The 26,250-nt window shown below is 44.3% G+C and overlaps 1 protein-coding gene across 2 annotated transcripts in view; it reads right to left on the bottom strand.

Moving 5' to 3' along the window:
• PCP4 (Purkinje cell protein 4) overlaps window positions 1-26,250 on the bottom strand; it is a 61,812-nt gene that overhangs the window by 10,032 nt on the left and 25,530 nt on the right. For both annotated transcript variants that reach the window (XM_083438800.1, XM_083438801.1), the window contains one exon: window positions 19,863-19,914. In XM_083438800.1, coding sequence (XP_083294926.1) covers window positions 19,863-19,914 — 52 coding nt within the window. The remainder of the gene's footprint in view (window positions 1-19,862; window positions 19,915-26,250) is intronic.

Here is a 26,250-nt window from a genome sequence, read left to right as displayed (position 1 = left end):
CATGTTGTGATGATAAGCAATTGTTATTGTGAAACGTAATACAGTGGTACCTCGGGTTACATATGCTTCAGGTTACATACGCTTCAGGTTACAGACTCCGCTCACCCAGAAATAGTGCTTCAGGTTAAGAACTTTGCTTCAGGATAAGAACAGAAATCGTGCTCCGCCGGCGCGGCAGCAGCAGAAGGCCCCATTAGCTAAAGTGGTGCTTCAGGTTAAGAACACTTTCAGGTTAAGTGCAGACCTCCGGAACGAATGAAGTACTTAACCTGAGGTACCACTGTATGTGGAACCATTGTTCTGAAAGCAGTGGATTGGCTACACAACATTGACATGCTTCTCTTTTATTCTCTTCTATATTTCTTACATTTCCGCTTGGGGGTTGCCATGATAATCAAAATAAGGATTCCAATAAAGGGGAAAGTAAATTTAATTTACTTTTCCCCACGTGGCAGCAGACAGCCCTCCCATAACTGCACACACAAATATTTATTGTGAAGCACAAGGGGGGGAACAATGACAATTAATAAGCTCTCCGAAAGACCAGCACATGAATCAAAAAGGGCACCGTGTCCTTCTGAGCTGCTTGCTCATTAGTTAGAGAGAGTTGTTACACTGCTGGGCCAAAGCTAGAAGTCAATACTTGAGCTCTGTGGGATTTCTCTTGCCTGCCCTTTTTATCCGTATTTATTGAGTGAGCACTGATGGTATAGGATAATGTAATTTTCCAAGCCTTTTTAAGCAGCTGAGATTCATGAGCAAGGTCAGGCACCATACCAAAGGCTCCATGCAGCATTTTCTTCACATGAAATTTACAATATGTTCAGGCTGAATGAAACATTTTCCAGATTCAGTTTTCCTTTGGCTTGAAAATAGTGATTTAGAGGGTGGGCAACCCCAAATCCTCTATTCTGTGTTCTTCACAGTGATTGCTACTATCGACCGCCATGTTTTCACCTTTTGCTGGCGCTTAATTGCCTCTCTCTCACTCTTTTCCCTTTTCTGTTGTCGTTGCTTTACTCAATTCCTCTCCACCTAATCAGGACCATGTATTGGACATGAAAGTGTAATAATCCTATGTAGCCAATCAGATTTAGGTATTTGCTGAGTTCAGCAGGAGGAAATTAAGCCTATTCAGAGTGAGGACAATGCTTGCTATGCAAATGACATCAGTGACCCTCACTAATCAGGAATCATAAAGTAGCAAGGCAATTCTATTGACTCAGTTGCATAGTATCCAACTGCCCCGAAAATGCCGGGACCGTCACAAAAGCCTTTAAACCATCACAGCTTCTCACTTTGTCATGCAGAGTCCTGAGTTCCCTTTTGGTTGAGGTATGCTAACTGGAAATGGTTTTACGGTTGGGGGAAGCAAGGGGATGGGAGAGTTGCTGACTGAGGCTGCCTGCTTTTCTTACCCCTCCCGCTTCTTCTCCACCACCTCCTTTGCTGCCGCTCCTGGGAGTCAGAGAAGGCAGGGTGTGGGGAAAAGGGAAGAGTCTTGAGCAAGGTCCGAGTGGGGGGGGGGGGGAGCCAGGCCAGCAAGGGGGAGCAAGACAATGGGGATATCACCAATGCCACCATCCCTGCCATGGGAGGCTGCAACTCTCCAGGCTGGTGGACCCCTAGCCACCCGGCTAGTCGACCATGCCAAACACAAACAAGAAGGAGAAGAGCTATGTCAGGCCTGAAGAGAATGTGGTGGCTGGAGGAGGCCCTGGGGGTGGTGGGGATTGTTGCAACTGGGTGTAACTGGTGGGGTGCAGGCAGGCCTGTGGGGAGCTTAAGCCTGAGAGGTGGGGTGTGAAATAAACAGGCCTCTGGTGCAGGGAAGAGCAGGGGGGTTGGTCTTCCATCCCTCCGTAGGAGACAGGGATCTACTATGGCCCCTGTCCTGCACTAGACCCCCTTGAATCCCAGTCCAGAGTGTTTTATCAATCCCTTTCTCCATCAGAGATCATCAATGCAGTGACTCATGGAGGCCACTCTGGCTTCTATGTTCACTTGTGAGTTTTGGCAAATTGACTTCACTCTCTGCCAAAGCTCTGCAAAGTGGAACGAGACAATTCCACCCATAGATTCCCCTACTCCTTTGCAGATTTCAGCTTGGTACATCCTTCAAGCTCTTTTTAAAAACCAAGTTATCAGGAATGTGAAGGGATGGCTTTAACAAAAGTTTTGACAATTGCAATTAAAATGCAGTAAGCCTGGTGTCAACTTGATATGGAAATCTAATGGAGTTCAGGGAGTGAGGATTTCCCTCTTGGCTGAACAATAGCTACTCAATAAATTAACATCTCAGTTTCAAAAAATATGAAGAGAAATAAAATGGTAGAGAGAGGGAAATTAGGCACATTTTCTCTAATGGATAAGTCCTAAGGGCTCCTTTACATATTACATTTTAAAGTGTATTTATAAAATTCTTTGCATATTCCTGTAAACATAATGTATGAACCTGATGCATATGTATTATCCAGATATAATCCCCAGGCACTGGATTCAGCCACAGTTCCCAATAAGTATTCACTGAGTGGCAGACGTGATTTTCCCTTGTCTCTGTGTGTGGAGGGGCATTGTACTATGTATGAAATAGCTCTGCTCTGGCGCAAAGCACACATAGTCACACTGCAACCCTAGGAGTCCTGGCAGTATACAAATCCTTTCCCCACAAAAAAACACAGATACACCATCCATCATAATGATGGGCAAACAATAAATTGAGGAAACGAAACGAATAAATACATACATACATACATACATACATACCTACCTTCCAGTAGCACCTTAGAGACCAACTAAGTTAGTTATTGGTATGAGCTTTCGTGTGCACGCACACTTCTTCAGATACATTCTTCAGATACATAAATTGAGGGTTACTTCTTAAACAATCTGGTTTCCAGAATATCTTGTTATTGTGCATTTTTGAGGCTTCATGCCTAATAACCTTTTCTGAAACATTTCCCCCTCATGTGGGTTTAAGTTCCGACAGACATTTCAAATTCAGCCTGGATTTATGGGCTTGCCAAATTTGTCACTAAAACTGATCGGCCAAGCTTTCTCAGCTGACAGCCTGACGGTGAACCCATTTCTTAGAGCCAACCATGTTTATCTAATCCAGTTGATTTCAGATTTCCTACTCTCAGAGAACAAACAAAAAAAAAAATCCAAGGCTGTATGTCTGCCAGTGACCCCCTAAGTGTGTGCTGCAAACTCCCTGCACTTTTCTGGTGGTTCTGAAGCAGATTCTAGAGCACACTCAGTTAGCTGGCTGGGCCTAGCTATTACCCTGCACACAAAAAGAATGTTCTAGACATTGCCAAAATAACCCTGTCAGTGGCTGCAGATACCAGGGGAATATCAGTAGTTGTGGAAAGCCCTCTTTTAAGCAGACTGTCAATCATTACCACATGTTAAGTTTCCTGCATTGCAGGGGGTTGGACTAGATGACCCTTGTGATATCTTCCAATTCTACCGTGCCATGACTTTATTATTACTCTTCTTCCTGAGGCTGCTTTGAAAGGCTACCAGGGAAACCTGTGGTTCCTAGAAATATGAAGTTGATTCAGATACTTACTAGAGGAAGGGATCTCTTTGTTTGGTGAATCAAACACATTCCCTTCCCCGTTGTCATGTAACATGTGAGGTGGGTGCAGAGGCACATGTATGAAATCAGTCATCCATGCATAGAAGTAATAGCATGACACATCTGTCTCACACGTTGCATGCACTAGGTGCATGATGGAGATTCCCAGCCCAGTAATTGAATTAACTAGGCTATATTCTTCATTTCACAGCTGCAAAGTCTTTTGTATTATTTTCTCCATTTTATTTCAAAGCTTAATATGCCACGTGGCTTTAGAAAAGCTAGATCAGAGCTTTCCAAACTTTTCAAGTTGGTGACGCACTTTTTGAACATGCACCATTTTGCAAAACAGCAATTCAGTTTTACTAGCAAACCAGAGGTTAACCAGGGGTCAGGAAACTTTTTCAGCAGGGGGCCAGTCCACTGTTCCTCAGACCTTGTGGGGGGCCGGACTATATTTTGAAGGGAAAAAATGAACGAATTCCTATGCCCCACAAATAACCCAGAGATACATTTTAAATAAAAGGACACATTCTACTCATGTAAAAACACCAGGCAGGCCCCACAAATAACCCAGAGATGCATTTTAAATAAAAGAACACATTCTACTCATGTAAAAACACACTGGTTCCTGGACCGTCCACGAGCTGGATTTAGAAGGAGATTGGGCCGGATTTGGCCCCCGGGCCTTAGTTTGCCTACCCATGGGTTAAACTAACCCTTTCCAGCTCCGGGAGGAGCGTAGTCAGTGCGACACACCTACACACTGCAGCTGACACACTAACGTGTCGCAACACACAGTTTGGAAAGCTCTGCACTAGAAAGACTAGTTACTGGGCAAGAACCTTCACAGCAGAAAATATAATCTGGGCCACTGTAAAAGCAGTTGGTGGTGGGAATCTTCTGCTGACAGCAAAAGTTCAAGAAATATGCAGTGCACTGACTGTAAATCCCAGAGCCAAGCTAGAATTGTGCTGTATGGATTCCAGCCTGAAACAAGAGATACTTCATTGATTTAGAACTGAACACTGAATGAACATGCATTGCAATTTGTTTTGGTTTCTGTACCTTCTTTTTTAAAAAGCCACTTTTCTTTCTTTTCTGTATTTGTGAAATGAATGGAAGTCATCTTCTCAAGACCCCAGTAGTGCTCTCCAGGATATTGTAAACTGATAGAGACTCTTGCAAGTCAATTCCCTTCCCCACTCTAAATCCTGCCACACAAACACTTCAACAGACACCCACTATGTTCCAGGTCTCAATTTCCCCCAACCTTCCACAGATCCTGGAAGCCAGCCCTCATCAGGCCATTCGGGATTTCCTCCCTTTGAAATACAGTTTACAGATGAATATACTTCTGTGTACCTAGAGAGGGTTTTTTTTTAGTGTACAACAACCATGACATTCAGTGACCCCTTTCTGGTATTTTCTCTGTAAAGAGCAGTTCTCTCTTTTGATGGGGCATCTCTGGTCCCAATGCACTTCTGTTACTTTCTCAGGGCTGATTACCAGAGCTGGAATCCAATTCTTGGCGGCTGTTTCCCATGTGTCTCTTCACTGACATTTGTATATAGAAAGCTGCCTTCAGAGGCAGATTTAGGGCAGCACAGCTAGTTTCGCCACACTGGGCACCACAGTAGGGGTCACCAAAAGGTGCCACAACTATGGCACAGTGAATTGAGCAGAACAGAAGGCAAGAGCTGAGGGGCACTGAATTTTGGACTCACATAGGGTGCTGCTGGAATTTGAAATAATAATAATAATAATAATAAATTTTATTTATACCCCGCCCTCCCCAGCCAAAGCCGGGCTCAGGGCGGCTAACAACAATAAAAACAATCCGACATTCTAAAAACTTTTCACCATAAAATCAATCAGAAACAAATTGATGGCAACCAGCAAGCAGGACCCTGTGCAGATTGCCAGAGGAGGGGGTCAGGCTGCGCCCTGACCAAAGGCCTGGTGGAACAGCTCTGTCTTACAGGCCCTGCGGAAAGATGTCAAGTCCCGCAGGGCCCTAGTCTCTTGTGACAGAGCGTTCCACCAGATTGGTGCCACAGCCGAGAAAGCTCTGGCTCTAGTTGAGGCCAGCCTAACCTCTCTGAGGCCTGGGACCTTCAGGATGTTTTTATTTGCAGACCGTAGGTTTCTCTGTGGGGCATACCAGGAGAGGCGGTCCCGCAGGTACGAGGGTCCTAGGCCGTATAGGGCTTTAAAGGTTAAAACCAGCACCTTAAACCTGATCCTGTACTCCACCGGGAGCCAGTGCAGCTGATATAGTACTGGATGAATGTGATCTCGCAGTGACGACCCCATAAGGAGTCTCGCTGCGGCATTCTGCACCCGTTGGAGTTTCTGGGTCAGTCTCAAGGGCAGCCCCACGTAGAGCGAGTTACAATAATCCAGTCTGGAGGTGACCGTCGCGTGGATCACAGTGGCTAGGTCAGGGCGAGAGAGATAAGGAGCCAACTGCTTAGCTTGGCGGAGATGAAAAAAGCCGCCTTTGTTATAGCTGTAATCTGCGCCTCCATAGAGAGGGAGGTATCGAAGATTACACCCAAACTCTTAACGGACGATGCTGGCACTAGTTGCACCCCCGCAAGAGATGGGAGTTGCCCCCTCAATCCCATATCGCCCCGTCCCAGCCAGAGGACCTCTGTCTTCGAAGGATTTAACTTCAACCGGCTCCCACGAAACCATCCAGCCACAGCTTCCAGGCATCTGGTCAGTGTGTCTGGGGCCGAGTCAGGATGGCCATCCATCAACAGATAGAGTTGGGTGTCATCAGCATACTGATGGCAGCCCAGCCCAAAACTCCGGACAAGCTGGGCGAGGGGGCGCATAAAGATGTTAAAAAGCATCGGAGAGAGAATCGCACCCTGAGGCACTCCACACACCAGGGAGTGGCGCGAAGACAATTCCCCCCCAAGCGCCACCCTCTGTCCCCGACCAGAGAGAAACGAGCGCAGCCATTGAAGGACTGTGCCCTGGATCCCCACGTCGGCAAGGCGGTGGTCCAGGAGTTCGTGATCGACCATGTCGAAGGCTGCTGACAGGTCTAGAAGAATCAGCAGCCCCGACCCGCCTCGATCCAGCTGCCTGCGGAGATCATCTGTTAGGGCGACCAGAGCCGTCTCGGTCCCATGACCAGCGCGGAAGCCGGACTGGAATGGATCGAGAGCTGATGTCTCATCCAGAAACCTACCAAGCTGTTCAGCAACCGCTCTCTCAATCACCTTACCCAGGAATGGAAGATTCGAAACCGGGCGGTAATTGGATAGATCTAAAGGATCTAATGATGTTTTCTTTAAGAGCGGGCGCACCACTGCCTCCTTCAGTTCCCCTGGGAATGTCCCGGTGCCAAGGGACAAATTGATGATATCACCCAGGGGGGCCCGCACCTCGTCTGGACACGCTCTAATCAGCCAAGACGGGCACGGGTCAAGAGGACAGGTGGTGGGCTTTCCAGCTCGGAGGAGTCTGTCCACATCGGCTGGGGATATCTGGTCAAAGTGGTCCAATACTGGACCCGAGGACAGTCGAGGGGCCTCCAGTTCCCTTATTGTGTCCAAATTGGCAGGTAGGTCATGGCGGAGCAACAGGACCTTCTCCGCAAAAAAGCTCGCAAATGCCTCACAGCTGTGTGTCGAATTGTTATTTAAATTTGGCTGTCCTTCAAGGGACGTTAAGGTCCTAATTATACTAAATAATTGCGCCGGGCGAGAGCTAGCGGATGCAATGGAGGCCGAGAAGTAGGACTTCTTAGCGGCCTTCACTGCCATCTCATAGGTTTTCATAAAAACCCTATAAGATGTTCTTGAGGCTCCGTCACGGGCACCCCGCCATACTCGCTCTAGCCGTCTGAGGTCCCGCTTCATTTTCCGAAGCTCCTCGGTAAACCAGGGAGCCCGGTTTCTGCGGGGTCGCAGAGGGCGCTTAGGCGCGATCTCATCGATGGCTGCTAGGAGCTGGGTATTCCAGCCCTCAACAAGCTCAGTCAATGAGTCGCCAGGGGGAGCAAGGTCCCGCAAGGCCTGACGGAATCTATCAGGGTCCATCAGCCTCTGCGGGCGAGCCCAAATCGGCTCGCCACCTAAGCAGGGTGGGGGTGGAACGTCAATCCTGGCTTTCAGAGCGCAGTGATCAGACCATGGCACCTTCATTGAGGGAAACATGATCACATCTATACCGACACCAAAGATCAAATCCAGCGTGTGGCCTGCTTGATGTGTGGGGCCCGAAACAAACTGGGAGAGCCCTAGTGTCGCCATGGAAGACACCAGGTCCAGAGCCTGTGAGGAGGGAGCGGCATCAGCATGGATGTTGAAGTCCCCCAATACCAATAGGTTAGGGAACTCCAAGGCCCAGCCAGCCACAGCCTCCAGCAGGCCTGACAGGGTGGCTGCTGGTGCGCTAGGTGGCCGGTACACCAGCCAGACAGCCAAGCTCACCTCGGAGCCCCACACTAGGCCAACACATTCAATGCCGGGGATCGATGGCGATGGTAGAGCCCTGAAAGAACAATCTTCCCGGATTAATAGTGCCACCCCTCCCCCCCGGCCCACAGTCCGCGACTGGTGGAGGACGGAGAAACCTGGGGGCGCCATCTCTCGTAGGGTAACAGTATCCCCTTCGCGCACCCAGGTCTCCGTCACACAAGCCAGGTCGACCCCCTGCGAGATAAAGAAATCTCGCAGGGTGGCGGTTTTGTTGCCTATAGACCTGGCATTGCACAACACCAGTGACGGAGGTGAGTTATCCTTGCTCACCCTACCCTCGTTCCTCGGGATGGGGCGCAGATTGGAAGGGGTACGAGCATATCCATATCTCGATCCCCTTCGCCTATAACATCTGCCCCCACCGCCATACCTCCCTCGCCCCACCACGGTAGCAATCCCAAGCCTCATACCAACCTCCATTTACAAGTAGAAAGCAAGCAAAAAAAACAAAAACAAAAAACAAAAAAGCAAAACAAAACAAAACAAAGCAAAGCAAAACAAAACAAAAAACAACAAAACAACAAAACAATTGTACCAAGCAACACCAGTCCCCACCCCACTCAATAACCAACCCCAAACCAAAATAAAACGGAACAATATAAACATACATCAATAAAAACCACCGTACATGGTGGAACAACAAAGTAAAAAGTAAAAACCCCTTTAAAATACTTTAAAATAAATAAAAACATTTTTAACATTTGCTGCAGCAGCACCAGTGTCTATAGCAGAGGGGAGTCTGGGCCCCGCCCCCTGGGCCAGGTGGAATCAGCCAGAGGGGGGAGCGGCCTTCCCAACTCACAGTGCAGCAGCAGCAATGTCCCTGTGCCTCCTGAGGCCTCTTAAGCTCTGGCGATGGTGAGTCGGTCTGGGCCCCGCCCCCTGGGCCAGATGGAATCAGCCTGAGGGGGGAGCGGCCTTCCCAACTCACAGTGCAGCAGCAGAAAGTCTACCCCTGCTGCCTTATACCAAGTCAGACCATAGACACATACAACTCAATAATGACTACCTTGACTGGCAGTGGTTCTCCTGGCTTTCACACATTGACGTAGACCAGACCCACTTGGAGATGAAGGGGGATCAAACCTGGCACCTGCAAAACATGTGCTGTACCACTAAGCCATGGCCCTTCCTAAAGGAAGTGATTGGAAAGGTTAGGTAACTGGTGCAGTTACTGGTCATACCTTCTCTGGTCATACCTTGTTAACAAGAAATAGAAAAATGTGATACAACTACCTCATGTGATTCTCACAATCCTGGTTAGACAAGAGAGAATCATATTTATTATTTATTGTATGATATACTGATCTTCAGTGTAAAACATTTACAGGATGTGGGTATAGAAATTTGGTTTTTAAGAAAGCAACAAGCAGGGGGAACGGTGTTGCTTGCAATTTCTCCCCATCCCTTCCCAACAGCATGAATAGCAGAAAATTATCCAATGTCTACTGGAAAATCAGTGGGTCCTCAGATTTGTCTTTGTTGGATATAGTCCAGATAGCTGAATAACCCATATGGTGAGAGGGGTACATAAGCCATTAGACCATCTGACCCACACCCCATATGTTGATAAAGAGGAGGGGAGCAACGGTCTATAGGATCACCTCACTGTGAGAAACAGAGATGCATTTCAACATGGCGGCTTAATGTTGCACATGTCCGTCCTTTGTGGTCCACTAGCATATTATGGCCCACAGTTTGGGAATCCCAACATTAGATAACATAGTGTGCATGTATCTGACTGGGGTTCAGCTAGCACATTTTCACCCTCCCTTCCTCCTGCCATCCAACAAGAGTTTGCTTAGTAGAATTTAAATGCATGAGGCACAAAGTGGCTTAACTCTGAAAAGTCCCGCTAATACATGTTAAAGAGAGCATTCACAAAGTGTATTCATTTGCATTCATCAGTCTATATTAAACTCACCGCTCTAGTTGATGTGATTTGCTTCCCCATGTAGAAATGCCCCTGGGCATCAGAATGCCATTAGTGCTCTTGAAAATCCCTTTATTAGTCTGAGCTGTCCTCTGGTGAATTTGAATTCATTCACAGGCAGCAGCTGGGAAATTTGGTTTGATGGGAGAAGGAAAAGTAGGAAACCTGGGCCCTGTCAGCAGGTTTGCAAAGAAAGAAACTGGGGCAGAGGGGAGATATATAATACCTTTGGGAGGCTGAGACATCACAGGGCACTGATGGGCCAATGTTTTTTAAAGGGGAAATGGTGACATTTTGCCAGAGTGAAACAGAGTGGAACAGGAAGAGCCCCACTGAAAAGAGGTGGAAGGACAAGGAAAGGTGGAAGGACAAGGAAAACCTGATCTATAATGAAAATTCGTTAGAAAAGGGGTGACTTAATTCAAGCTGAAATACCTCTGTGGCATGAAGATCACACAGCTGAAGCACATTAGAGGTGTAACAAGCTGTGTCATGATTTCAGCTTAGAATTTTATGTTATGCATCCTCTAGGCAAGCTTTGGGGTGAACACAGCAGAACCAAAGGCCCAGATTGGGCTGGAGGATTTGCTTGCCTCTTCAGGATACCCAGTTGGGACACAGCTCATGGTAGAGCATCTCCAGGGTTTTTATTTTAAAGGATCAGGTAACCTGAAAGACCTGTGCTAGAGAGCTGGTTGCCACCTGTCATAAACAGTCTGATCTGGTATAATAGGGATGGAGAACCTATGGCCCTCCAGATGTAGCTACTGTTCTACAGCTCCCCATGATTCCTGGCCATTAGCCATGGTGACAAGGGGTGATGGAAGTCCAACAACATCTGGAAGGCCACAGGTTTCTCATCACTGTGGCACAATGTAGTTCCCTCGGAGTGTGATAGGGTGGAGAGCCTCAGCACTTTGCAATCTACTTGGTAGCAAACTTAACTGTGTCTGGTCATAAATAAATAAATACACTGAATTCGAAAGGACATTTCACACATTATGCAAAAAAAGGCAAATCTGGGTGCCAGCAAACATTCAGCAAGGAGGTGGAGCCAATCACAGGTTGACTACTACCCTGTTCAACATTTAAAAATGTAACCATTAACTATATTTTCCAAAAGGGGTGGTAGAGAAATCAGATCTTGTCACTCATACTTTAAGAAACAAAGCTTCTTCTCTTTGTCTGCATAGAACCACTTAAAGTGAAGTTCTGCTTTCGGCAAAGCTGGCCAATTGTAAATCATCTCATGATTGTGAGACAGGATTGCTTAGGATAACAAAAACACTAGAAAAGGAGTTTGTCAGTACTGAAGTATCACTGCATTAATTCTGCTCTTGCAGCAAAATGTTAATATTTGATGGAAACATTCCATGGAACAAAAGCAGTAATGTAATGTTCTCTCAACTAGGCAGTGCTGTTCCTGTAATCCCACAGAGCAATGGATGAATGGATCTATTTCTTTGACATCTGCAATATCACTCATAAATTTCTGCTATTTTATCTACACCTGCTGAATCAGAATCCATCCATTACCACACTCCATCAAGGTTTTACTGTCAAGTGCAGAACAGCATTCTTATATAAGGTTGCCTTCTCCATCCTGGTGCTCTCCAAATGTTCTGGACAACAACTCCCATCACCCCCCCAACCACTGGCCATGCTAGGTGGAGCTAACGGGAGTCCAACAAGATCTGAAGGCAATCACAGTGGCTGCCTCTGAATTCTGCCATTGGGTTTTAAAAAGTATCCCTTGATGATACTTGAGGAATTTAAAAGTTAAAATTGACATTATTGAAAAATGCAACATTATGGATTCAAATTGCCAAAGTTTCCCCAAATTTCAAATTCATAAGAACTTTTGTTTCAGACACAAGCAATCGAAGGATGAATTCCACCACCATACCATAGACATGTAAGATCTCCTGCTTATGCAGGTCTATTTCAAATATTAACTTTAGGGAATGTGAGCTATTGCCTTGTATTCTGGTCCCAACATCCTCTACCAAAGGACCAAATATAGATACGCTCGATGTACAAGGGTTTCATGACTGGCCACAGTTCTGCGTCGCCTCACTCAGGCAGCCTCACTCATGCAACTACAATTGTATTTTGGGGAAGGGCTAAAATTGCTGTCCCCACCCTTCTATCAAACCCCCATCACTGCCTTCTATGCATGTGGGCTCCAGTGATTTAGAACCCTGACCATGGAGGGTTTTTAACAACATGAGGAACCCACAAGCGTACGGCAGGCTCTTTGCTTTGGTGCTACCATCTCCAACAGCTGGAAGGTGGAGACAGGGATGTGACAGAGGGGGCAGGGTCCCACTCCCCTGTGCACACCATTGTAATTGTGGGAGGGAAGATGTCTGAAAAACAGTTAAGAAGTGCCTTGAATGCTGCTGTGAGCAGGCTGAAGGAAAACGGAAATGTGAAGGTGGCAAATAAACAAACAATATGAAAGGCTGCCTTCTTACTTGTATCTAGGACAAGAGAAAAGGACTGGACTCCACTGGAGGCCAGACTAAATGTCTTCTCTCCACTGATATCAAAGTGGATTGTTCCAATAGGGCCCTTTTCAGGATCTCTCTTCCAGACAATGCAAGTAACAATAGACACATCTTTAGCCCAAATTTATGACTCTCCCACTATTCTAAATTCTGCCACTCTTTCAAGCAGTCTTCCAATTATGGCAAATTACATAGCAATTTTGGAGCATCAAGCTAAATGTATTATGCTAGCTGCACACATTAGAAACACACACAAAAAGACTTCCAAAGATTATGATGATTAACATCTTATCATATTATCAGCAGGTAAAATGACATCAGTTTCAAAGGCTTTTAGCATTGCTCAAACCAAATCATCTTGGGGAGGAAAAACATACTGTAAATTAAAGGAAATGGGCAATGTAGTTATAATAAAAATGGTGTTGCTATTTTTAAAGTGATGAGGATGAGCAGTGTGTGCCTGTTTCTTTCCCCTCTAATTTCGCCATCATTGGAAGTTGACTATTTGGGGTTTATGGGGCTGATTAGAATTGCATAAAGGGTGGATAACCTAGTGATGCATTATAAGAACACATTATTGGCTTTCAGAGACTAAAGCAATGGCCTGTCACATCCTGCATGTTGTGTCCATTAGCAATCAGTTACAGATGCTTGGGGATGGCCAACTAACAGAGGCAGCCTTTAAACCATTCCCAACATGAGTTTGGGCTGTTTATTTATTTGTTACAGTATTTCTGTGCTGCTCCACTACCAAAGTTCTTAGGGGTGGTACACAAGAAAATTATTAAAACAGAATATGCATGTATGCACAATCAAAATGCAATTACAATACAAAACACATCACTACAGACATAAGCCAATAAAATCAAGCGGTAACAGGCCTAAAAACACCAATAAGCCAGCCTATCTGAAGTAGAGTGCCAAGCACACTATAAAGATTCCTTCCCTGACCCCACAATAATCAAGAGATCTAGTTCTCACTAGTCAGGCTTCAGTACTTGGGAAATAATTGTTGCTCTTTGAAATTGCAACCTCACCAAACGTGGGTTGCAAGAGCAGCAGCAGCAGCCATTTAAATATACAGGAGAAAACCTAAGAAGTGGGTTCCCAAATATATGATTGGGCTAAAGGTAGGTCACATCTCTGAAACGCAAAAGGCTACTGTTGTGTAGTCATTGATAGGCTTGGAAATGCTATCCTGATCCCTCTAACCTCTAAGCCAAGGACAACCTGCCACCAACATGCCTGAGAAACTTCTGGGACCTGGTGATATCAACAACAGTACAAGTCACTTCCATAGACACAGTTTGTGAATGGAATTGGAGGAGGGGTATGGGACATGAGAAGATGGGCAAAATGAGGAAACTGACACCTGTCTTCCTCTACCCACCACTAATTCTTATGAGTCTTCCCTTTTTCCCCTCTTGGCATTTAAAAATAAATAAATCCATCCATCAATTAACCATTTGTTCTGTTGCGTCTCCTCATATCTTATCTACTTGTGGGTCAGACCTCGACCCTGGGGACATAACTCAGAAGGGAAACTTTATACAAGGAACATAGCAAAATGGCCTTATACTGAGAAAGAACACTGGTCCATCTAGCTCCATATTGTCTACTTGGATTGGCAGCAGCTCTTTGGGGCTTTCAGGCAGGAGCATTTCCCAGCTCTACCAGAGGTTGAACCTGAGACCTTCTGCCTGCAACACATTGCCACTGAGCTACAGTCTTGCCTTCCTCTTGCCAACCTGGCTTGTGCACATAGAAGTACTTTGAAACACAACACAAATCTCATACAGACAATAAAGTGGGTGGGTGCAGTTGTGTATATAGATAAATAATGTTTCTTCAGTCAGTTAGAAATAAAATAATATTTAATTGGCCCTGGTTTTCTATGCAGATTCCTTGCATTTGATTAAAATTATTAAAGATCCTTCCATTACAGGCAACTCATCTTGAAAAATACCAGTTTTAGGCTATGTCAAGTAACAGGTGCTTAGTGTCATATTCTTTGTTTAGAGCAGGAGATGGGCTTTGATGGAATCAATGTAGAACATCTTAAATGATACATGAAACAAAAACTTCCTGCAAAGCTCACCAGGAAATCATGGCAGGCTGTGCAACTATTGCCACGCAGATGTCTTTGCAGACTTCTTTTTAATGAGGTGCTGGTAAAGGAAGCCCATGGGAGTGAAAATATACAGCTATTTGATGAAATATTCAGCTGCAGGTCAGCCAGATAAGTAAAGTAAGCTTTGGTACAGATCACAGAAGAAAAATCCAAGGGAAAAAACATCAGTTCATCCTAATTCTATTTTAGGAACACTGGGAGCTGCCTTATACCAAGCCAGCCCATTAGCGCATAGGATGTCTCTTTATAAATTGCCCCAAATGAGGAAATGTGTGACAAAAAAAGGACAAATGAGGACACCACTTTCCATAAAATGCTTATATGCCAATTCACATATATAAATACAAATTTAGAAATGATGGGTTGAATCCAACTGCGTTATACTCAGTAAACCCACTGAAATTAATGAACCAAAATGAGTCATGTCTATTAACTTCAGTGGGCCTTCTCTGAGTAGATGTACCATTGAGTGCAACCTGTACTGTAATGTAAATAGACATAAAATATATCACCAGAGCAAGGAAGGCTATAACCAGGTGACCTGTGTGCCTATTTATTATGTTGTTGTTGTTTTATTATTTCCCCAGCCACTCTGGGAAGCTTCCAGCAGAATGTAAAAACATAATAAACTGTCAAACGTTAAAAACTTCCTGATACAGGGCTGCCTTCAGATGTCTTCTAAAAGTTGTATAGTTCTTTATCTGATAGGATGGCATTCCACAGGGAAGGTGTTACTGCCAATAAGGCCTTCTGTCTGTTTCCCTGTAACTTCACTTCTTGCAGTGAGTGAACCACCAAAAGACCCTCGGAGGTGGACCTCAGAGTCAGTAGAAATGGGGATTTTCCCCACAGTGCAGCTGCAGGCATCTTTTGACCATCTTATCTGTGTTGCTGGGCAAACTAGCATGTAGTGCTGGGTAGATAAGGGCCCAAATTACAGTATTCATTGCTGGGGAGCACAAGGGAATCTGTTAGAGATGTGGAGGTGGTTGGAATGATTCTGTGAAAACGTGGAAGCCTAAGGGAAGGGCTCGCCTAAGGGAAGTTGGACTCAGAGAATTCTAACGAGTGCAGGACTTTGTGAGCAGCTGGTCTTTTTCCAGTTTTTTCTTTTGTATGCATACTAATAAATTGTGAGTAACTTTGGTAGATATTGGACTGTGATTTCTTCTCAGTATTTTGTTGGCATGCAATCTTACTAACACAGCAGTTTGTCTCTCTTTTCTTCTGCACAAAGTAGACAAAGTTGCATTAGCATGGAAAGTTGTCCGCAGTGGAACATATATCCCACCTGTGATCGCTGTCAGCTGGAAAGTTCTATTGAATATTCCATGGTCTATCACTATACAGTCAGTTCTGAGAATTGCAGAAAACATTAATTACAGGTACTAAAAAAAAAAAAAAGGACACACAAAACAGGCGTCCGCGCCAGACTTTCATTCCACAGCAAAAAGGTCCTCAAGTTAGATACGAAACAAAATACTATATGATGAAATAGGATGACAATGCTATCAGATAGTGAACCCAGGTGCTAAGTGTCAACAGAAAAGGACCCAAAATTGGACTATTGAAGAAACAGAGGGTGGGGGGGTCAGCATAACTGGGAAACTCCAGCTTTTGCAGAAGAGCAAACTTTTTTCCCTTCTTCTTTTTTGGAGAGGGGACAGAACTTAGGAGGGCCTACCTTCTCTCCAAAATAAAGCAGCCCCATGAGGACTCAGCATGCTCAGTAATCATTAAATATTGCATATCAATTAAAAAAAGAAAACAGGGAGTGGCTTGCCCTGCTTGTGCCTTTATAATAATCTGGAGGAGGGTATGGCTGGCTGGCTGAGTTGGAAACCTGACCAGGAGAAGGGTTCCTGAGTATATACTGCAGTATTTTGTTGCAGATTCCACTTGTTTAATATAAAGCCAAACATGGTGAGGAGCAAGTTCTCCTTTCTCTGTAGTTTGATACCCAGACTGCCACAATCTACTAGTCCCTTTTGTGTGTGAGGGCTCCAAAGCGCTTCACTTCGCTACTCATCAGGGCTTCCCTGCTCCCTTCAACTGAAGAAGCCATTCACTGTGTATGCAAAAGGAACTGTTGTGTGGACCTGCCCTTCCACTAAAACAAATGGAGTTGCCTACGTATGATGATGATGCTCCATGGGCAGTGCTCGCAATTCAGAAAGAATTCTTGACAGGCCAGTTACCTTACCCACTTTTGGTGGGCATGATTTGGCTAAAATTGGGTGGGGAAGTCGAGGGGCAGTTTGTCAATTTATACAACCTTGCTCCTTCCCTAAAATGAAGCACTCTTCTTGGGTGCTGGACAGTGCATAGGGCTCTTCCTGTTCACTAAACCCTGTTTCCCCTTCAGTATCCAGCATCTCTTCCCAAGCTTCCTCCTTAGTGTCCCACCACTACCCCCCAGGTTCTGAGCCTTCCTCCTCTGCGATCTCCCTTGGGGGTTCCCTGGCTGGTGCTTCCCACCACTTCTCATTGTCCAGCCAAGCTGGCGACAACAGCCCAATTAACCACCCCTGGCTTAGAGGCTCATTCCCCACTCTCATCCATCTGTCAGATAAGCTGACAAGCTGCCAGTGTGAGCAACCTCCCTCCTCCCAACTAACTGAATGAAAATGAAGGCTTCAGAGCAATCAGATAAACATATATGAACTCGTTCCCACAGTAAATACAAATTAGTCCCAGGGCATTTACAGGCCTTCTGGGACATTTGCACCCTTTGGTTGTACACAGAAATGGGCATTGATGTCCCACCTGACTGACTGAGATCAGTGTAAATTAAGTGTGTGCAGTGTCAATGTGTGAGGTCCGTGTACTTCTCTGGGCATGAGAATGTGGGAACACATTTCAGGGGCACTTTCCTTATTTCCTATGAGGTGTTACGGTGCAGATGAAGTGGGAATGAAGACGGTCCCATCCCTATGCACCCATACCTGGAGATTTTTCAAAGTTTTTATGGTACAGATTGCCCTTGGACCAAGTACTTGGCCTTGAGATAGCAGAAGAGGGAAATAAAATGTGCCATGTTTCTTTCAAAAGACTTCCATTACTACCTTAGGAACGCCAGACAAATTTGCTTTTCCTAGGCAACTGATGCAATCCTATCTTATTTTCTTCTTAGCCTACTGCTTTGAAAGCAGGGGAAATGATGATCCACCATGCATCCTTCTTACTGTTATATCCTCATAGTCACGGTTATCCAAAGGGGGCTTTGATGCTCAGAGGAAACAACACATCAGTACTTTACATTTAAAAATAATAATAATTAGTGAACATAACAACCAGGAACAGGGAAGAGATTCAGTTTGGTTTGCATTTTAAAGAGAATATACATTTTGAGGCACCACAATATCAATTTCTTTTCAATTGACCTATTGATGCTTTTAATTGCATTTTGTGGATATTTATATACTGTTTTGATTTGATTTTGTATGTTGTCAACTACCTTGATATACTTTATAGAAGTGCAGATTATATTTATTTAACTAAATCAGTATATAAATTTGCATCCCCCGTAACTTTACATAGCTATCCTTCCAAATTTGCATGTCACCGAATTTTGTGCTGCCACTCTCCAATGAAAATGTGCATATCCAGCAAAACAGCATAGAGAGATGTGTATATATTTGGAAAAATGCACACTAAAATGCTGATGAATTTTCATAAGGACTTTAAAAAAATAAATGAAAATTCCCCAAACTGCTCCAGAAATGCGCTGAACTGAATTTTCAATTGGGGGGGGGAATCAGAAAGTGAGGGAAACCAAACCAGACAGATCAGTTCATCCCTACCAACAACTCAGAACTGTAATTTTGTTTGCTGGGGAGGGAAGACTTGCAGAGGATAAGAGTATTTGGAAGCTGGTATGCATTGGCACAGCTGCAATTTCCCACTTGCAAAATATGCTAGACTGTTTGTATGGCAACAGCTTATAAATTATGGAAGAGGCATGTAGGCTGGTGGGAAGGGATGTGAGTGGCAGCGAGTGCTGAGCTATGGAAAATGTAATGTTTGTGACATCACTGTGGGAGTGAGAAGAAGATGGGTATGCGGGAGACGTGCTCTACTTCTTTGGTAAGTGTCGTTATTTTCTAGGAAAGGAGGAACCCTGAAAAACATGTTGGGCCAGGCTTGCCAAAGATGGTAATGAAACTGATCAAAATATCTTAGCTAGCCTGGGGATGTGAAAGTCTTCCCCGCAGGTACAAAACCTGCTGCTTTCAATGAGCTTTTTTTCCCTTTTGTAAGAAGCTTCACAAAACCTGCATTGCTCTGTCTTCTTTCATTTTGGGTTAACTGCATCGTTTCATTTTATTAAGAACATCATGTTTCATGATCGTGTTATATAAACAGCATTGCGAAGAAAGTCACCCAGCCTTATTATGGAAGTAAAACCAGGAGATAACTCTTGTGCATCTTGTACTGAGTCAGTCAGAAAATGTCGAGCAACTCAGTTTGATGTTTTGTATTTTAAAAAGCACACTCAAAAGCTTCAGGTCTGCTGTAGCTACTGTGATGTGTAACAACAGCCATGTACGGCATCTGAGATGCATGAAACCCATTGCTCCAACCTTGCCAGCCCTACTGCCCTGGGTCAGCAAAAGTCTTCAGGGTTGTCACGCAGAACTCCTGAGGAAATGCACACCATGTATCCCCCTCACCAAACCCATTAGACTGACAGTGAATTCTTTCTCTGATTGTAGAGCCTTATATAACCAAAATAGCACCATCCATGCACAAGAGGGCAGCTGTGCAGGGTGGGGGTGGGGTCCAAAGTTCAAAAAACAATTTAGCAAAAAAACTCTTATGAGAGGAAGGCATTCCCCATAACAGCTCAATAAGGATGAAGCATATTCATGGCATGAGAACCAACTGTTATAGGGCAAGAGTGAGATGGAAAGTTGGGTGGGGTGAAGGAAATGCAATGAAGCACCCTGGAAAATGCTGGTTGGAACCCCAAACAAGAGCTCTCTACAGTGAAATGTTTTGTTGCAGGTCACATTTGTTCACCCTAAAGGCCTTTAGAGAAACCTGGTCCTCCTGGCACCCGATGCAACTTTCCACATAAAAATGCTGGTGAAGGGCATGAGGCATGGTTCCTTATCCACCTGGACATCGCAACTAACTAGCTTTTCATTTTATCCCAAAGGCAAGAGTCTACCACAATGATATATATCATCCAATCAGGTCTTACCATTCTCACCAGATGTCTTGTCTTTTCCATTTGTTGCTCCAGCACCTTGTCTCTGTGTAAAAGAGGAAAATAAAGGGGCGATTACATGTGGTCCAGATGTGGGGAACATTTTGGGACTGAGGGGCACATTACCCATATTAAAAATGGTCAACAGGGTGTGCTTCAGTGGGATGGGGCCAGAATCAAGCATTATAGGAGCCAACTCCTAGGAGCTGTGGGGGCTTCGTCCCCCACAATAAAATATTTGAGGGGGCTGGACCCCCGCAAAGTTGATGGGTATTGCCATTCAAATGGTGCACATGCATCACGTCATGTGTTCAATTATGCAGGGTGGGGCTTACCAGGGGCCCCACAATATTTTATTCAAGTTGGCTCCCCTGCCAAGCGTTCACACAGTGTTCTTCACCACCACAGGGATACATTTAATTCTTAATCATTCTACTCATCAGGTTTCACCTTCCACTTTCTTCAGACCTCTAAAATCTTTTATCTATCATTGACTATGCAAAAGGCAAAGGTAATTCAGTGATTCCAGCAGAAGACTGAAAATGAAGTCAATGCACAACTGAACTGTAAATCCTGCATTGCAGCTATTTAAGCCCCCAAAGTCAAAATGCAATTGCATCCTGAAAAGTGCATGCAAGTACAGTAGTTGCAAAAATGCACAGAGCACTTATTTCATATTTGCGAGAAATACAAGTCTGCTGAGACATTACATGACATTCATTGCTCTGGGAAGAAACACAAGGATTGAATTTACAAACAGCAAAGAAATCACAAGTTGTCAATCAAAGCTACATGGAGCTATTCAGAAGAAGAAGAATTTGTTCAGCAAATTTCGCATTATTTGACTTTCAAGCTCATCAGTTATTAGTTCTTTTGCTTAAACTTAGATGTCAACTGCATTTCAGGGTCTAAAATGCTATATCATTGGTGCAGCAGGAGGGTTCTATTTCAGAGCCAACATGCTTTAGTGGTTAGTGTGCAGGACTTAGACCAGGAAGACCTGAGTTTAAATTCTCATTCAGATATGAAGCTCACTAGCTGACCTTGGACCACTCATGCTTTTGCGGCCTAATCTTCCTCACAGATTATTGTGAGAATAAAAAGGGAAGAGTTGAGCTCCTTGGAGGCAAGGCAGAGTAAGAATATAGTTAATGCTACTAGCACCCTGGCAGAAGTTTTTGGCAAAACTTCCAGTTCAGCAATTACTTGCCTCTCACTTGAGTCTATATTTATGAAGCCATTGATCATGAGTATTATCATAAATTGCCTTTGAGCCTTTTGTGTACTCGAAGACCGATTGTGATTAATGGGTAAGAGAATGTTGTGGAGAGGTATTTTTAATACAAATATGAACTTTGTTGGCTAGTCACAGAATTACCTACAGCTCAGGACCGCAATAACTGAAGGACCGCCTCTCCCCATATGAACCAAACCCAGACTTTGTGACTATCTTCTGAGACTATCTTTTGTGTACCTCTTCTATGAGAGGTCCAGAGGGTGGCAGCATGAGAACAGGCCTTTTCTGCAGTGGCTCCCTATTTATAGAATGCTCTTCCCAGGGAGGTTTGTCTGGTGACTTCATTATACATCTTTAGGTCCCAGGCAAAACTGTTCCTCTTCAACCAGGCCTTTGGCTGATAAATATTCTATGGCCTTTTAAATGTGTTTGTTTTGTTTTGAACTATTCATTTTGTGCTTTTATCTTGTGAACTGCCTTGAGATCTTTGGATGAAGGGCAGTATATATATTTTATAAATCAATAAAATAATACCTTCCAAAGACAATGAAGTAGGAGTCAGTCCAACCCTCTTAAGTAATCTCCCCCACCCCCGGATTACTGTTGTGTGAGGGGGAGAGCTGTGATGAGCCTGTTGGCCCTGCCCTGTCCATCATGTCCATGTTGCCCGTTTCATTGCCCTCTACAGGATGGGAAGGGGAGCTTCTGCAGTGACTAGCCTGATGTGCAATCATAGAATTGCAGAGGCAGAAGGGACCACAAGGGTCATCTAGTTCAACTCCCTGCAATGCTAGAATCTTTTGCCCAGCATGGGGCTTGAACCCACAACCCTGAGATTAAGAGCCTCATGCTCTACCAGCTGAGTTCTTACTCATGTAGGCTTCCCATTTAATCCTGTCAGTACTATGATCTTCCAAGGTTCTAAAGATGATGTCATTGTGGTCTACTGAGGGAAAAGCTAAGAGTGATGACTTCATGCCACACATTCCCATGCCAATGTATAAGGGAAGAAATAACAGGGAAGAATCTTAGTGTCCCTAGTTTTAGTACTTATTGCTTTTCTTTAAGGGATTTCTACCTTTCCCTTCCTACAGGCTTTCAGGGTAGTTTAGCAAAAGTTAAATTAACAGTAAATGAAATGCAGACAACAACATTTGAACACCACAAGATATACAAAAAAACAGTCTAAAATAAAATAAAATAATAAAATAAAATAAATTGCAAAGCTGCACAAAAGCAATTTGCAGAGGATTTAAAAGCTCAAGGGAGATGAAAGGTATTTATCTGGAGCCAGAATGACGTCAAGGTTGATGTCTGGTGAGCCCTCCTGAGGAGAGGATTTGCCCTGGGGAAAACTGGTGGTAATAGGCAAAAGACCACCTTCTGGGGAGGAGCTCTTGGAATATATTGGTCCTTTGCAGGGGGTGAGCAAAGGTTTGGAGAATTCAGGCATCCCAAGCAAATCTGACATGAACCAGAGAACACTCACTTTCTCTTCTCTTTCATCAATGCTATACTGATGTGAGCTATTTTGGAGGAAATGTTTGGCTGAAAAGCTGGACAAAAATGTAACATAATATAGTATAATATAATAAATGCTACAGGGTACGCTAGAGTGGCACTATTTTCTCATTCTGCACATTTGACCGGTGGAATTCTTGCCAAAATGGTTGAATGCCAATAGTCCCAAGTGTATCATCCCCCAAAGTTTTTCAGCAAACACTACCAGTATCCATCAGAGGACGAAGGTATAATTGTGTTCCAGTACCGCCAGCAGATGCGATATAAGAGCTGAAATGAGCATGAGTGGAGAACCGTAATGATTATACATTAAAGTGGATAAACAATTTTGTCGCTATGGAGCGTAGGAGGAAACACAGTTTATGACTGCTTGGGGCTATATAAATGTTTAAGTCAGTGGTTTTGCAGAACATCAAAGGCACATCATTAAAAGTGGCAGGAAAACCAAACTCCCTTTGAATTTGTCTTTTTAGGGAAGGGAAAGAGGAATGAAAGCTACATGGCTGGTCAGACTACGCTAATAAAGCATATGTCATCTTTGTGCAACCCATACTTTTTGACACTGAGATGATGCAATCTTAAGGGTAGAAATCAAAATCAAAGGGCAATTCCTAGCCATATAGAATCCCCCTTTGCACCCTCATTTTCACCTTCATTCCTTTTTCCCCCATCCTCATTTTTCTCAAATCTCCCTTGCACACAGATCACACCCATTTCCATACTGTCTCCTGTCTCCTATTCTGCGGTCCTCCTTACACACAAACACCATTATCACCTTCCTCCTTTTTCAACTCTCCCTTGCACACAGGCCACCCCCATTTCCATGCCTTTCCCTCTCTCTTATTCTGCAGCCTCCTTTGTGCGCCCACCCCATGATGATAGATGTTACTGTATCCTATTTATGAATAGACTCTTAAGAGCAAGCCTGTTAGCTTGGCTGAGTTGCAGAAGGTTAAGTTCAGTTGATGGCTATATAGTACATATATGGTATGTGAGTTTCCTTGTTAATAAAAAAAAAATCTGTTCAAAATTACTACATTGAATCTGGAACTTGATGTTGAAAATGGTGCATGATACCGCATCCTTTATTTCTCTTACATGAGGCAGCTGATGAAAAGAAGAGGGGAAAGTTTAAGTACAGCAAGAAGGGAAGGACACGGGGGGGGTGGCAGTTTTAAACAACAGCAGACATTCGAAGAAAGCAGAGCTAGGAAGAGAGGGAATGGTTGCTTAAAAAAACAAACAAACCAGTTTTAACAAGGAAAAATAACAGAGATGGGTACAACACAGAACACCAAAAAGCTAACACAACAGAGCCTTTCCAAACTTCCTTCTCACTGTACTCAAGCCTTGTTTTAAACTGCCTCTCTTCCCCAGTGTCACTTCCTGCTTGCTCTACTCAAACATCTGCCATTCTTTAAAATCACCTCTTTTTCCTATCTATATCTCCCCTGCTTCTGCCATTGTTTTTTTTTTCAGTGTCTACCCCTTCTCACTGTACTCAGACTTCTCCCTCCTCCATTCCTTAGCTATGGTACTTCGTGTGAGAGAGATAACAGATGTGGTGCCCTCAAATATTCCATAGTACTTTACTCAAAGCTCTGTTGTTGTTTAAGACACCCATTTCCTCTCAGTTTCCTCCCTCCCTGCTTTTGCTCAAAATTCTGTTGTTGTTTTAAACCATCACTTTTCGCTTCTCAACATCTCTCCCTTCTCACACCCATGTCATGACCACTGCTGTTGCACAACCCGCCTTCACTTTTGCTCCCCTTCCCCTCTATGACTTCATGCAAATCCCACATTGTAAAGTGGCACTTCACATGCCAGTGGGAGCTATGCAATGACATTCTTGCATTTTTATTCTATAGAGAGAAATAGCCATTCCAAGCAGTGGTGGAGCAAGCTGATTGGGAGCCTGGGGTGGCGTGCGTGCCAGCCGCCCGTGGGGGCGGGGCCAGACTCCCACAAGGCGGGACCAGCCGGGGCAGGACATTCCAAGGGCCTCCGAGGAGTCTGCCTGCCTCCTCCCACTCTGCCGCCCTACAGCTGTGGGGGAGGTGGCAGGCGGACCGTTTGGAGCAGTGCAGAGCCTGCAGGCACCGAAACCACCACGTCACTCCCAGGAGAGACACATGGCTTGGGCATGCTGCAGGCCCCGCAGTGAGTGCCGCCTGGCATTTTGTCACACACACCCCCCAGTGGTGACACCCAGGCCAGTCCACCCCCACCGCATCCCCCTTCCTCTGCCCCCGATTCCAAGCAGGGATCACTATGACAAACTCCTACTCTGTTATCATTTCTAACTTTTCTTATTCTGTGCCATTTAAGCATGTATTGAATTTATAATAAAATCCCAACTGAGTTCAAGTGATTATTGGAGTTGTAGGTTTGAAGGTCACCAGGCTGAGGAAAGGTCTACAATGACACTGGCTTGCCAAGGTTTCAGAAAAGAATCCTTACCAGACCTACTTGGAGATGCAAGGGACTGAATCTAGGATTTTGTACATGCAAAGCATGTGCTCTAACACTGAGCTGCAGCTCCTGTTCATTTAATGGATGTCAATAATGACAATTATTAGTCAGATCAAACTGATATAGAAGCATTAGGAGCACTTGCAAATATCAAGGGAAATGGATTCAATATGTAATCATCTCTCTGTAAACTTAATTCTTTAAGGTGGTATTCTTCTGATTATAAATCTCTTGTAAGTTTAGAAAAAGATTCCGTGTGTGTGTGCGTGTGCGGGAGGAATGGACTGATCCAGACTGCATTATTTAAAAGGGAACCACTCTTGTTTGGTATTGATTTTTATTCTGTTCTAAAACTGCTAGTTGTTGTCCATACATTATGAGAATCTAGATACAGATTAAACAATTGCCTACAGCCACACCACCCTGAATGCACCCGATCCCGTCCGATCTCGGAAGTAGATACAGATTAAACAATTTTCAGCCAATAGAGAGAGTAGGCATTGGACAGCATGCAAATGTGCCTTTTAGAAAAAGTTGGGGTTGTTCTCCACCCTTTGTCTCCCACCCTTTTACACCACCACCAAGTTTTCTGGAGAAAACGAATAGAAAACTCCATTTTAGGAAACAATCCTGTACTGAAGATACACCTGCCAAGGGGTATAGGGCTTAGTGGAAGCCCCATAAGACCAAATAACCACTGCCTCAAACAGTGGAGAAAAAACATAGCCATCATGGCTAGGAGTCACTGACAGCCTTATCCTGAAACAGCAGAAAAGCCCTGCTATAGTGTAATTTGATTCTCTTCACATTTTAACGCAGTTTCCTAATTTCCACTTCCTGAAACAAACATGCAAACTGAGACACAGCTATCTTTCAAAATATGCGCTTCTCCAATTATGTGATAAGAGTTCTCCAGCCAAAGAAATTGTAGAAAAATGCATATATTAGATGAAAGTATGCATTAAAATGCATACATCAGTGAAAACAGCAAGGGAAATGCATTCTATTTAGGGTGCTTGCAAAATTCTGCATATTAGACAAAATTGCATTAAAAAGATGTATACTAGGGGGAAAGCATACTAAAATGCTGGTGTGTTTTGATGCAATTGCAACCAGCTATAGAAATGAGAAGAGAAACTGAAATTGACAGAT

This window comes from Podarcis tiliguerta (assembly GCF_965153285.1).
Source record: "Podarcis tiliguerta genome assembly, chromosome: 4".
NCBI lineage: Eukaryota > Metazoa > Chordata > Lepidosauria > Squamata > Lacertidae > Podarcis > Podarcis tiliguerta.
The sequence above is the reverse complement of the archived record's forward strand: the minus strand, read 5'-3'. Positions and strand labels throughout refer to the sequence as shown.